General features: G+C 58.6%; 1 protein-coding gene across 1 annotated transcript in view; it reads left to right on the forward strand.

The window, feature by feature from the left end:
* The window catches only part of DHRS3 (dehydrogenase/reductase (SDR family) member 3), a 38,611-nt gene that overhangs the window by 18,439 nt on the left and 7,538 nt on the right, over positions 1–12,634 (forward strand). The window contains exons 2-3 of the mRNA XM_006766709.2: positions 11,436–11,582; positions 12,221–12,342. Coding sequence (XP_006766772.1) covers positions 11,436–11,582; positions 12,221–12,342 — 269 coding nt within the window. The remainder of the gene's footprint in view (positions 1–11,435; positions 11,583–12,220; positions 12,343–12,634) is intronic.

Below are 12,634 nucleotides of genomic sequence, written 5' to 3' on the forward strand. Positions count from 1 at the left end.
AGCCTAGGTGGTAGCTGGCCTGCTTGGCGGGCCTCCAGGCACCTCTGCCGGGGGAGGCCGCCCTGGCCACCTGGAGCTGCTTCCTCGCTCAGGCCGGCCCTCCCCCTCCCTCCGTTCCAGCCGAGTGTTCTGGGGGCTGGAGGGACCTGGGGTCTGAGGCAGGAGGCAGGATCTCTCTCTCTCCCGCCTGGGACTTGCCAGGCCTTCCCCAGAGAGCCAGCTCAGGGCCTCAGTGCGTTTCTTGCTGTTCTCAGTCCACACCCTGGGGTCCTCTCTGGCAGCCCAGCCCTGCAGCCTGAGGCTCCTTTTCCATCACCTCCACCCCAGTGCCCCAGCCACCCCCCCCACCCCCATCGGCCACATCTGTCACCTGCCATGCAGCTCCCAACTGGCCCCTCCACCCTGGCTCCCACCCCCATTGCACACCTCCCTTCAGCAGTCAGGGCGGGTTCCAAACTGCCAGGCAGACGCTGCTATTTCTCTGCTCACAACCCTCCGCAGGGCTGCCCATCACTGGGAGTAGAATCCCAAGCCCCCACCGTGGTGACGGCCCCACCTCCTGCCTCCCATTCGGCTCAGCCACTTGGCTTCCTTGCTGTCCCCCAACACCCCAAACTCATTCCCACCCCAGGGCCTTTGCACTGGCCGGTCCCTGGGCCTGGAATGTCTGCCTCGCTGCCTCCACGTCCCTCAAGTCTCTGCCCAAATGGTCCCTGATCAGCGGCTTTCCCTGTCGCTGCCTCCATCCGAATACACTCCCAGCCCCACGAAGCTCCCAGCTTCTTCCATGCACGTCCGGCCACCTTTATATACCATGTAGTCAATTGTCCCTGTGTTTATTGTCACACATCTCCCACGTATACACAGGAAAGCAAACTGCAGGCGGGCGGGGTGGGTTTATTTCCTCCAGCAGTGCCCTAAGTGAGCGAGTGAGCAAATGGGGGAGGGAGTAGGGACGGAGCCCAGCTTTGGAGTCCAGGTTCAAGTGTTGCTTGACACTTGCCTGCCTCAGCCCCACCCATGGGCTGGACTTACACTCCCATTTCTCAGGATGGTAATACTGAAGGTGTGCCCCCTGCCGGAAAGCGGTCTCCACGCTGGCCCTCCTCTCCGGGGGGGTGGGGGGGGCACCCCCACCTCCTGCTCCCCTGGCTTTTCCCACCCACGCTCAGATGGAGGAACTGGGACAGGGGTCATGAGGATCAGCCAGGAACTCTGACCTGAGCTTCCCCACCCCCGTATTTTGCCAAGTGCAGTCTGGGCGGTTCGTGTTTGTGGAAAGAGACGCCAGCCCCTGGGTTCCTGGCTGGAAGGGAGAAGTTGGCTCTGCTGGCCGTTCCCTGCTGTCCCAGAACCAAACTGAGTCCCAGGAATCACACCCAGGGAGGAGGTGGGACTTACCAATTGTCACCCGTGCTTTCTGAGCACCTGCTCTTGGCGGGGGATGATGGTGTGAGGGTTTGAGGGGGGCGTCCTCCCTCCTCGGGGTCACGAGATGTCCATCACAGAGGGAGGCCTGTGCCTCGGCCACGGGAAGAGCCTAAAAGGGCAGGGACATGCCTGCGGATGTTCCCAGCAGCTCTGTGCGTGACTGCCCAGACTTGCCACCAAGGGCCCTTCAGTAGGTGAATGGCTACATGAACTGCGGCCTCCAGACAATGGCATGTTACTCACTCGGGGCTCCAAAGAAATGAGCTCTCAGGCCAGGGAAAGACCGGGGGGACATCCATGCCCAGGACCAAGTGAAAGAGGCCGGCCCGGAAAGGCTGCCTGCTGTGTGATCCCAACTCCGTGACCTTCTGGAAAAGGCAAGATTATGGCGACAATAAAAAGATCAGTGGCCACCAGGGGTTGTGGGAAGAAGGGTGAGTAGGCAGAACACAGGGTTTTAGGGCAGTGAAACTGCTCTGTAGGCTCCGGCTGTGTGGGCGCATGTCATTACGCATTTGTCCAAACCCACAGGATGCGCAACGCCCAGAGTGGGCCTGGGCTTAGGTGATAATGATATGTTGGTGTAGGTCCGTCGGTTGTAACAAATGTACCATCTGGTGCTCCTGTTGATCTTGGGGGAGGCTGTGCCGGTGTGGGGACCAGGGTTATGTGGGGAGTCTCCGTACCTTCTACTCAGTTTTGCTGTGACCTTAAAGCTGCTCTAAAAAATAAAGTCTATGAATAGGATATTTTTGAAAGGCAAGGACAGGGTTGGGGAGCGAGTGTCTGTGGGGTTGGGGAGCGAGTATCTGTGCGGGTGGGGCCTTTTGCATGAAGGCCTCTCGGGGAAAGGCACACTTGTGCAGAACCTGTAAGAAGAGGGCTGGGAAGGGGGCTGCCTGGGGGAAGAGGACACAGAGGAGCTGGTGCAAAGGCCCTGAGGGAGATGGCCCCTGAGCAGGGATGAGCGAGCCAATCAGGCCGGGGAGGTGAGAGCTGAGGGCAGGTGGTGGGCAAGCGATCATGGTAAACACTGTGGATTTCACTCTGGGTGAAATGGGGAGCCGTTGGGAGTTGTGAGCGTGGCCACAATCGCCTTCTAGAAGGGTCTCTCTGGCTGCTGTGTTGAGAGCAGACTGGGCAGCGGCAGGGGCTCTGGGGGTGAAGCAGGGAGAGCCGGTTGGGCCTTTGCTGTGGTCCAGGTGAGGGATGACAGGCTGGGCCCAGAGCGGCAGCGCAGAGGAGGCCCGAAGCGGTCGGCTTCTGATTCCAGAGGTCGAACCGGCGGGTCGGGTGGAAGATGAGAGAAAACAACTCACGTGGGACAGTAGGGTGTCCAGGGGGAGAAGGGGGCCTGGCATCTGCTGTCCCGCCATTCCCACCTCCCCACCTGCCCCCTGTCAGTCTGTGAAGACCCCAGGATCCTTACACGGGGTAAGGTCATCACGGTCACCACTCAGCAGATACTTGGTCAGCAAGGCCACGCACTGGCCCAGGGCGGGTCAGCGGCCTTCTTTCCGCCCCTGGGAGGTGGACGCCTCGCTGTGCAGTGCTTGCCATTGGCGTGTGCTTGGTTATCTGTGCAATGAACGGACGTGTCCCTGACAGGGGTCACCTTGCCCCTGTGGGTGGGGTACAGCGGCCCAGAGCACAGGCTGGCCTGGAGGTTACTCCTGTGGCTCCCGGGGGCTGGCTCCAGGCTGAATGTCAGCCGGGAGGAAGTCTGTCTGGCTCCAGGCTGCGGTCAGGGTCTGTGGGAGGAGATCTAATTTGAGGACCTTCAGCGCAGTCCTCTCCACCAGCCGAGCCAGCGGCCGCCAGACATTGTCAGCAGGCTCCACGGGACGCAGCCAGGATGCGCCCACCACACGTGGCTGCGTGGGAAAGCCCTGCCTGCTGTGTGGGCAGCTTGGCTGTGCAGGGACAGGAAGGGGAGGATGTGTGCAGCCTAACAGGCCCAGGAGGTGTCATCCCTGGTTCCCTGGGGAGCGGGGGAGCGGTGGGCCACAGATGGTGGGCCTGCGGCTGCACCAAGGGCAGATGCAGGCAGAGGCAGGGGGAGTTTGGAAACGGCTCCCAGGAGGAAAGGGGGAAGGTTAGGAAGTCCGAAAGGTCTCAGGGTGGTACGCGACCACTGTCATCGGTTCCGAAGGGCTGTCTTCGCACGAAGCGCTGGCTGGTAGGCCTGTTGTCGATGACAGGCCGCACCCCCAGCAAGAGCTGGAGACACCGAGAAAAACATAGCTTCAAGGGAAACAAAACAAAACAAGCACCCCTGCCCCGAGAGGAAAGTGTGTGAAGAGGGGCAGCGGGCAAACCTCAGTCTTTTAAAAAATATATGTTTATTGATTTCAGAGAAGAAGGGAGAGGGAGGGAGACAGAGAGACATCCATGATGAGAGAGAATCATTGACTGGCTGCCTCCTGCACACCCCACACTGGAGATCGAGCCCGCAACCTGAGCATGTGCCCTGACTGGGACACATTGAATCTGTGACCTCCTGGTTCATAGGTCGACGCTCAACCACTGAGCTGGTTGGGCCAAACCTCAGTATTTTTTAGCAGCAGAGCCTTTGTAGAAATGACTGGTCCAGAAGCCTAATAAAGTAGCACTGCTCTGGGTGACGGGGTCCCTGTCTACCCGGCCCCAGCTCTCAGCAACCCCCGCGGGTCTTCAGCGGACCCCCAGAGTTCAGCGTGAAAACCTCTCCTACCGAGAAATCCCGTTGATGGGTGATCTGCCGGGGGGGTGGGGGGGGGCGTCTGTCGCTGGCCTCCACCTTCCTGGGCCGGGCCAGGGTGTGGACAGAAGAGGCCGCTCAGTCAGGGGAGGCCCCAGGCCTCTGTCACCCCGATGACTCCCGTTCTGTGAGGGACAGTGGGAACCTCTGTGAGCAAGTGGTGGGGGGCGTGTCTATCTCTGTTCCTGAGTTAATAACAGTAACAATAGCTAACATGTATCCTGTCCTTTTTCACCCAGCCAGCCACCCTTCAAAGCGGGTGCTCGAATAACCGTAATTTATCGCGCGGCTAAGTGGGGTGTCCACGCTCGTGTGAGTCCTGAGTGGCGGATCAGAGAGCTGAGCCCAGGCAGCGGCTCCCGAGTTCTGGGCCACGCTACTCACGCCGGGATCTCCTTTTGGAAATGGATGGGGATGGGGAAGAGGGGGAGCTCCCCGTTTAACTCACACACGCGTGCACCTCTAAGAGTGTGTGTGTCCACGTTTCAGGTGCCACCTGCCCACACACGGGCACCCACCCGTGCACTTCCCGGGTCTAACCCTCGATGCTTGCACTCACAGCTGCTTGCGTGCTCTCATCTGGCCATGGGATAGATTTTTATGAGCATCCCCCTGCTGGAGGTGCTGGGCGGACGAAACTGTGCACCCTCCACACGGTGACCTTCCACCCCTGCCCCCCCTGCCGTGGTTTGGGGTCTCTGGTGGGTATTTTCTTTGCTTCTGAGAAGCCAACTCAGCAGTTCTCTAATCCAGTACATGGCGCCCGTGGGACACGAGCTGGCCTCCGAAGACCTGCCCAGGGACCTGAACTTCCCAGAGCTGCCAGTTATAACCAGATGCTCCTCCTGGGACCCGCCTGAGACCCCCCGGCTGACGTCCCTGGGGGAGCTGTGCACTGCAGCTGAGCTCTAGCCGTGAATGTCAAGTCCAGGCATTCGTGTGAGCCCCTCTGGGCGAGGAAGGCAAGGCTGGGTGGAGAAGGGCCTGTTCTCTGGCCAGCAGAGCTTTCTGGAGTCCCCCTGGGGCCAGGGCCCTGTGGCAGTGTTAGCTGTGCCTGGCCCGTGCTGGGTGCGGAGGTGCTGAGATGAGTAGGACTCCCGAGGACCTTGTGAACTCGGGGGGGCAGGGATGCTCACAGACAGGCCCAGTGCCCAGCGGAGGCACGAACCAGGGTCAGGGCTGACGGTAGGGAACATGAATTCTGAGTCACGCTGCGCTGCTAATTCTGAGCGGTATGAACTTGGGTGAGTCAGTTTATCTGTCTGAGCCTCGCCCATAAAATGGAGAGAGTGGCCACCCCGACGTGGGACTGTGAGGATGAGAGGAGAAAGCGCGTGGATGTACTCATCACAGCACCTGGCCCACGGCAAGCTCTCCCAGATGTTAGCCTCGGTGTCGTGTTGTAGGGAGGATGGAAGTAGCAGCCAGAGAGGCTTCAGAACTGAAGGGGCATTCTAGCAGGGTTCTGCAGGATGAATAGGAGTCCACAGTACACTTGGCATTTAAAACAAAGACGCACAGCCGGTGCTGGGCAGTAGGTAGGGCCACAGGGAACCCACGATGGGTGAGATTTAGTCCCTGCCTTCCTGGAGACAGGATGTAGACTCAGAATGGCGATGACAGCACACAGGGCCAAGTGCGCTGGGTAAGGAGCGGGTGCACGCCGGAACTCTGGAGCCCGGCACTCCCTCGTCCACGCACTCAGCAACGGGAGAGAGATGCAGAATGGATGGGAGCCCCGGAGAGGCACTGCCAGGGACGGGAGCCGCAGGGGTTGGACCTGCACGGCTGAGATACCCGTGTGCAAAACGTCTAGTTGGGGTCTGACTTGCAGGGGAAGCTTAGTTCTGCCTTCCGTTCTTAAGATCATAAATAAGGGTACTTGTCCTTTAGACACTTCTTGTACCGACCAGCAGAAGGAAGCGGACGGAGTCAGCCACGGTCCCACCCGAGACAACCCTGACCCCCCGCGGCCTGGTGACGTCCATGAGCCTGCTGAGCTGATGGAGCTGAGCTGACCCTCTATGGCTAACGCCGCACCCTTTCCCTGAACCTTAGACCTCTGAGCGTTTCTCCATGTCCTGAGCGTTCATTGTTCTAATGCAGCGGTTCTCAACCTGTGGGTCGAGACCCCTTTGTGGGTCAAACGACCCTTTTACAGGGGTCGCCGAAGACCATCGGAAAACACATATATAATTACATACTGTTTTTGTGGTTAATCACTATGCTTTAATTATGTTCAATTTGTAACAATGAAGTTGGGGGTCACCACAACATGAGGAACTGTATTAAGGGGTCGCGGCATTAGGAAGGTTGAGAACCACTGTTCTAATGGTTGCAGAGCAGGGTACATTGAGAGGCTGTGCTGTGTGTGTGTGTATTCTGTGATTTTTCTCAGCTCTTCCCCCTACCTTCCCGCCCCCCGGGAAACAGTGATGAGAACGCTCACTGAACTCTTAGCTTCTGTGTGCTAATCCCCACGAGACCGCCTGAAGAGAGGAAATGGTTCTTCTCCCACTGGGGGAGGGAATGATGTTGAAAAATCTCCGTTCCAAGCTCAGCTCTGTCACTCGGTTGCTGTGCGGCTTCAGACAAGTTGCTCAGCCTCTCTGAGCTGCAGTTTCCTTATTATACAAGGATGTAATATGGCAGCCCCATACCCCCCCACACCCCCAATTAATACAAGTTCCCCGTTTATTCTTTATCCTGCTCATGGTAATTTGCGTTCGGTGGTTTTCTCCTTCCTCTGGGTCTTCCTCCGCTGGAACATGGGCTCCGGGGACAGGGGCCACGTCTGTTGTTCTCTGCTGGCTGCCAGGCCCCGGGCACAGCGCCTGGCCCTCAGCGCGGTTCTGGCGCACAGATGGACGCGTGGCTGTGGCCGTGGAGCGAGACAGCGCTCAGGAAGGTCTGGGTGGGAATGCGTGCGATTGAGGGCACCCGGCACTTGGGAGCAGAACTCTCAAAGCTCACAATATCCCACGGTGTCTCGGGATGCAGGGGGGCCTCTGTGGAAGACAGGGGCTCTGGGTTTGAAGCCTGCCTCCTCCACCCACTAAGTGTGACTTTGGGCCTTTATTTCCTATAAAATGTGGACAACCACAGCCTTCAACTTTGGGGCTGGCCATTGCCTCGGTGAGGGCAGCTCTGGCGGGGGTAAGGGTAGGGGGGAGGGGGGCACAGGCCCTGGCCAGGCAGGGCGGCTATGGCCAGAGTGGGCCCACCGCCCCGGGAGGTCGCAGGACTTTGTCCTCTTACCCCCTCACCAGGGTGCAGGAGGACAGAAACTCACCGTCTGCCCCAGGGGGAGGGAGGCCAGGAGGTGTTGAGCTTCCCTGAGCCCTTATTTGTAAACCCAGCTTAGGCATAAATCCTGGGCCACTGACCCTGCCCAGCTGCTCCCCGTCGGGGGAGTCAGTGAGGAGGAGGCCGCACTGGGTCCACGGGCTCATAAATCTGTCCCCTCCCCAGCCTGCTACCCCGCCTCCTCTAAGACCCTGCTCCTGCCCGCCCAGTCCTCGCCCGCGTGAGGCGCTGGGTGGGCCTCTCCTGTCAGCTGTCCGGGGCAGACAACAGGTGGCTCTGGGCAGGGGCCACCGGATGGGCCAGCTGAGCTGCACCAGCCAGCTTCCGGTCCATGACTCTGGGTCCCCGCAGGGGCCTCGGCAGCGGACTGGGGGAGGAAACCCCAGGGCTTGCTGGCTCTTGGTCTCAGTAGACTCTGTTGAGGGTTCTGAGACCCTAAACGACTTCTAGTCGCAGAAGATGGGGTGGTCTCGGGCTTAGAGAGGCCCTTTCGCCCAGCAGTCGCCAGCGGGTGGTCCGTGAGGTCGGAAAGGCTGGCGACTGCTGCTTTAACCACCTCCCACCCCATCCCACCAGTGATCCTGAACTTTCACGCATTCACTCAACAAACAGCATGGGCCGTGCGGGGCACTGGGCTGTGAAAACAGACGAGCCAGAACCCAGGCTCCCAGCCCTGTGGGGTGGGGTGGGAGGGGGAAAGAAAGCTGTCGCAAAGCCCCGGGGCTGTGGGGCTCGGAGCACAGACCTGAGGAGGCCAGGCCCCGCCACCAGGGGCCTCCTCATTGGAGCCTCAGAGGAAATGGCCACACCTCAGGGCCCACCTGGCTGCATCCCCCACCCTCAGGGAGCATGAGAACAGCCTTCCCTTCTCTTCCTGATGCCACCTCCAGCTTGTCCTTCCAGCCACGGACACAGGGCTGGCCTCCCTGGGCCCTGACTGCCAGTTTCCTGGGCAGACAGGCCACACTGGGGCGTTAGACCCCTGCCTTCCTTGCCATACCTGAGAACGTGGGGGTCCAGGAAGAGTCCATCTGGCCCAGCAGCCTCCAGGCCCTCGGCACCCCTTTTGCAGGAACCCCGTGCACACGTGTTTGTGCTGAGAAGAACCCAGGGTCCCCAAAATGAAGGGCACCCACCTGGGGTGCTGCTCTAGACCCTCGGAGGTGACCACTTGTGCTCCCAGGCATCTAGACCCCTGCACCTCCCAACAAGACCCCCCACACTTTAAGCTTCCTCTCCTGTCAACTTGTCCAGAAATCTCTGAGTCCCCAGAGGCACCTCTCCCGGCCTCACCAGACCCTAGGGAACCGCGCAAGCCCCAGGGTCCTGGTTCTCTTAAGAGCTGGAGGTGGGATGGGGTTAGGCAGGGACAAGAGCAGGAGAAAGGGGGCCAAGGGTTACCTAAAGCTCACTCGGACGTACTCAGAAGATGGATAGATGGATGGATGGATGGATGGATGGATGAATAGATATGGATAGATGGATATGAATTGATGGATGGTGGCAGGGTGGTAGAAGGAAGGAATAAGGGATGGATGGCTGGATATGGATGGATGGATGGATGGATGGATATGAACTGATGGATGGTGGCAGGGTGGTAGAAGGAAGGAATAAGGGATGGATGGATGGATATGGATGGATGGATGGATGGATACGGATGGATATGAATTGATGGATGGGTGTTGGGGTGGTAGAAGGAAGGAGTGAGGGGATGGATGATGGTGGACCGACAGATGGAGTGACAAGGAAGGATGGAAGGAAGCTGGGTGACAGTGGCTACAGGCCGGGTGGCCTCGGGGGTGGCGCATGCATGCACCGAATTGCCTTCCTGGAGGAGATGTCTGGGTCTAATCTGCTCCATGCAGTGACGCTCCAGCCTCTCCTGGGGACACAGGTTAGCTCTTTTCTTAGGTCAGCAGACAAGGAAGTGTCCCGGGAGCCTGTCTCCTTGCGGTCCGTTCGCCCTGGATGCACTTCTGGGTCACAGAGCCACTGGTGGAGGCCCCCTCCCAGCCCTTCCTGGTGTCAAGAAAAATTTATTTCTTTTTTAAAAAATATATTTTATTGATTTTTTTACAGAGAGGAAGGGAGAGGGGATAGAGAGTTAGAAACATTGATGAGAGAGAAACATCAATCAGCGGCCTCCTGCACACCTCTTACTGGGGATGTGCCCGGAACCAAGGTACATGCCCTTGGCCGGAATCGAACTTGGGACCCATGAGTCCCCAGGCCGACGCTCTATCCACTGAGCCAAACCGGTTAGGGCGAAAAACTTATTTCTTTAAAATAAAGAAAGTGGTTGGACAACGTGGGCTTTCAAACCAGGCTTTCCAAGAGATGTGTAAGTGGTTGAGAAAACACTTTTATTTTCTTTCTGAAAAACGAGTTCAGACGTTTTAAAAACTCAATAAAAAAAATAAAATAAAATTCACTGGAGACCACCAGCCACACTTACTCGGGGCGCTTTCCACTGGAGGGCAGGTTCTGAGATTTCAAGGTAAATGGTTGATAAACTGTAACTGCCAACAACCGATTATCGGAGAACCTTTCTATCCTGCGTTTCAAAGTGCAGACCCTCGGGGCCCTGGTCGGACGGATGGGCGCTCCGTCTGTAACCCCCTTGGCCATGTTTGCCTCCCGCACAGCCCGTCTGTCCTCGCCTGCTGCTGGTGGAGTGAGAAGATGTGGACTTGGACATGGGATGTGATCTTTGTGCTGGTTTTCACGTGGGGTTTATTTCTAAAGGGGCATTTCGCCGATAATTTTAAAAAGCAAGAGAAGAAATACACATAGAAACCCAGTAGGCTAATCCCAGGAGCCTTCGTCTCTTCCTCTCTCCAATGGTGTCCAGCCCGCCTTCCCTCTCTCTGCCCTGACTAAGAGGCGTCTTCCTTGGGGTCCAGTCCCCCCGCCCATGGCCCTTTGGCCGACAGGGCCTGCCTCTCTGGGCCCAAGGGCAGGTCATGAGTGTGTCCTTCTCGCTCAGGTCAAGGTTGAGAGACAGGCTTCTCTGCTGAGCCGTTACGGCTGGCCATTCATCAGTTTGTCCAACCCCTTTAAGAATCCATCTTCTGGTCCTGCCAGGGTCCCCTCCTGGCGTGATGAGCCCCGAGTTTATGAACTTGGGGAGGGGAGGCCGTTTCCTTCTCAGCAGGAGCCTGGCTGCCTCTGCGCCTGGCCCTCCTTCCGAGTGTGACCGAGTGTGACCGCAGCCAGGTGGAGGCCCGGCTTAGCACAGGCGCCTCGCGGCCGGAACCTCCCGGTGCGATCTAACCGCCGTGTCCATAAACCTGGCTCCAGACCTCGCTGGTGAGAAGGCCAGCTTGTTCCCAGCTGAGAACATTCTGGAACATTCTGCAGAAAGAGCTCAGTGATTGCTTCGTTATAGCTGTGTGGGTTGCTGGAATGGGGCTGGCAGGAGGGGACCTGCTGGAAGGAATGGCTCAGTCTTGTAAATACCACGGCAACGACTGAGGTCAGAAGTGGGCTAGGAACCTAGTGGCTCGCTGCAGCGTAGACTGTCCTTTTTTTCTTTTTTCTTTTAAGAAGGTGGTTGTTGTTTTTTAAAAATATATATTTTTATTGATTTCAGACTGGAAGGGAGAGGGAGAGAGAGAGAGAGAGAGAGAAACATCAATGATGAGAGAGTATCATTGATCGGCTGCCCCCTGCACGCTCCACACGGGGGATGGAGCCTGAAACCTGGGCATGTGCCCTGACCAGGAATCGAGCCGTGACCTCCTGGTTCATAGGTTGGTGCTCAACCGCTGTCCATGCCGGCCGGGCTGTATCCCTTTTTAAAAAGTCACCTTGTTCGGTTGCTTTGCAGACTCCCTCTGGGTGGAACCGGGCAGGCCATCCCTGGGCAGATTCCGTAAATGCTGAATGTCTGGTGGCAGTCCTTGAACCGCGACGGCTTGTTCAGCGACCATCTGTTCAGCGCCTTATCCTCTCCCTCCAGATCGTCCTCTGGGGCCGCACCGAGAAGTGCCTGAAGGAGACGACGGAGGAGATCCGGCAGATGGGCACGGAGTGCCACTACTTCATCTGTGACGTGGGCAACCGGGAGGAGGTGTACCAGACGGCCAAGGCCGTGCGGGAGAAGGTGAGCCGCCTGGGAGGGCTGCCCTCGCCCAGCTGAAGGGAGCAGCCCTGTGGCCTGGGGCCCAGCATTGCAATTCAGAACGGCTGTTTCCAGAGCCTCTCTGGGGACTCTCCTGTGAAGCCGGCCCACGTGTGTATGCACATGTGTGTGCATGCATGTATGAGTGTGCATGTGTGTGCTGCGGGGGCAGGGACGGGGGGCGGTATAGGTTGATGAATGACAGGAGTAACCATCTCTTGCCCCCTTTGGCATTTAGACCTTGTGTCTATTCTAGCTCCCGGGGCAAATGTCCCGTTGCCCTCTGGGAAAGGCTTCTCCTGACTCCAGCTGTCATTTCGACTGAGTGAGTCAGTGAGCTCCCAGAGAGCAAAGACCTCCTGTTAAGCCTCTGGCACCGGTGAATGTTCCTTTTTATGTAACGATAACCTCATTTGTGGTAAACGCGCTCTGTGCCACGTCTGTGCTGCGCCATAAATGACTTCTAATCCTCGGAACATCTCTGGTGTGGCCATAAGCTCCATCTTACAAATCAAGGCCGGTGCTCTGCGTGGCGGCGTGGCTGCCCAGGTCCCATGGCCGGGGGGAGGGGGCCAGGCACGGGGCTGCCCTGACAGAGCTGCGGCCCCTCCCGCCTGCAGGTGGGTGACATCACCATCCTGGTGAACAACGCCGCCGTGGTCCACGGGAAGAGCCTGATGGACAGCGACGACGACGCCCTCCTCAAGTCGCAGCACATCAACACGCTGGGCCAGTTCTGGGTGAGGGCTGTTGTGCACAGACCCGGCCTGGGTGTGGCCGGGAAAAGTGTCTTCCCTCCAGGGCCTGGGGGCCGTGAGGGAGGTAGGGGAGGCTCGCCAGGGCTTGGGCTCAGGCCCAGGGGTCACCCACGGACAAGGTGCTGGACAGGAGAAACGATGGGCCCAGGGGGCGTCTCCCGGCTCTGTGGGTGCAGGGCAGGCCGCCCCTGCCCCCCTATCCCCGGAGGCTCCATCGCTGGGCAGGGCATGCGTGCAGGGTGGTCTGTGCCCCCTGAGAGAGGGGGAGAGGGGCTT

The sequence above is a fragment of the Myotis davidii genome, unplaced genomic scaffold (assembly GCF_000327345.1).
Source record: "Myotis davidii unplaced genomic scaffold, ASM32734v1 scaffold299, whole genome shotgun sequence".
Lineage (NCBI taxonomy): Eukaryota > Metazoa > Chordata > Mammalia > Chiroptera > Vespertilionidae > Myotis > Myotis davidii.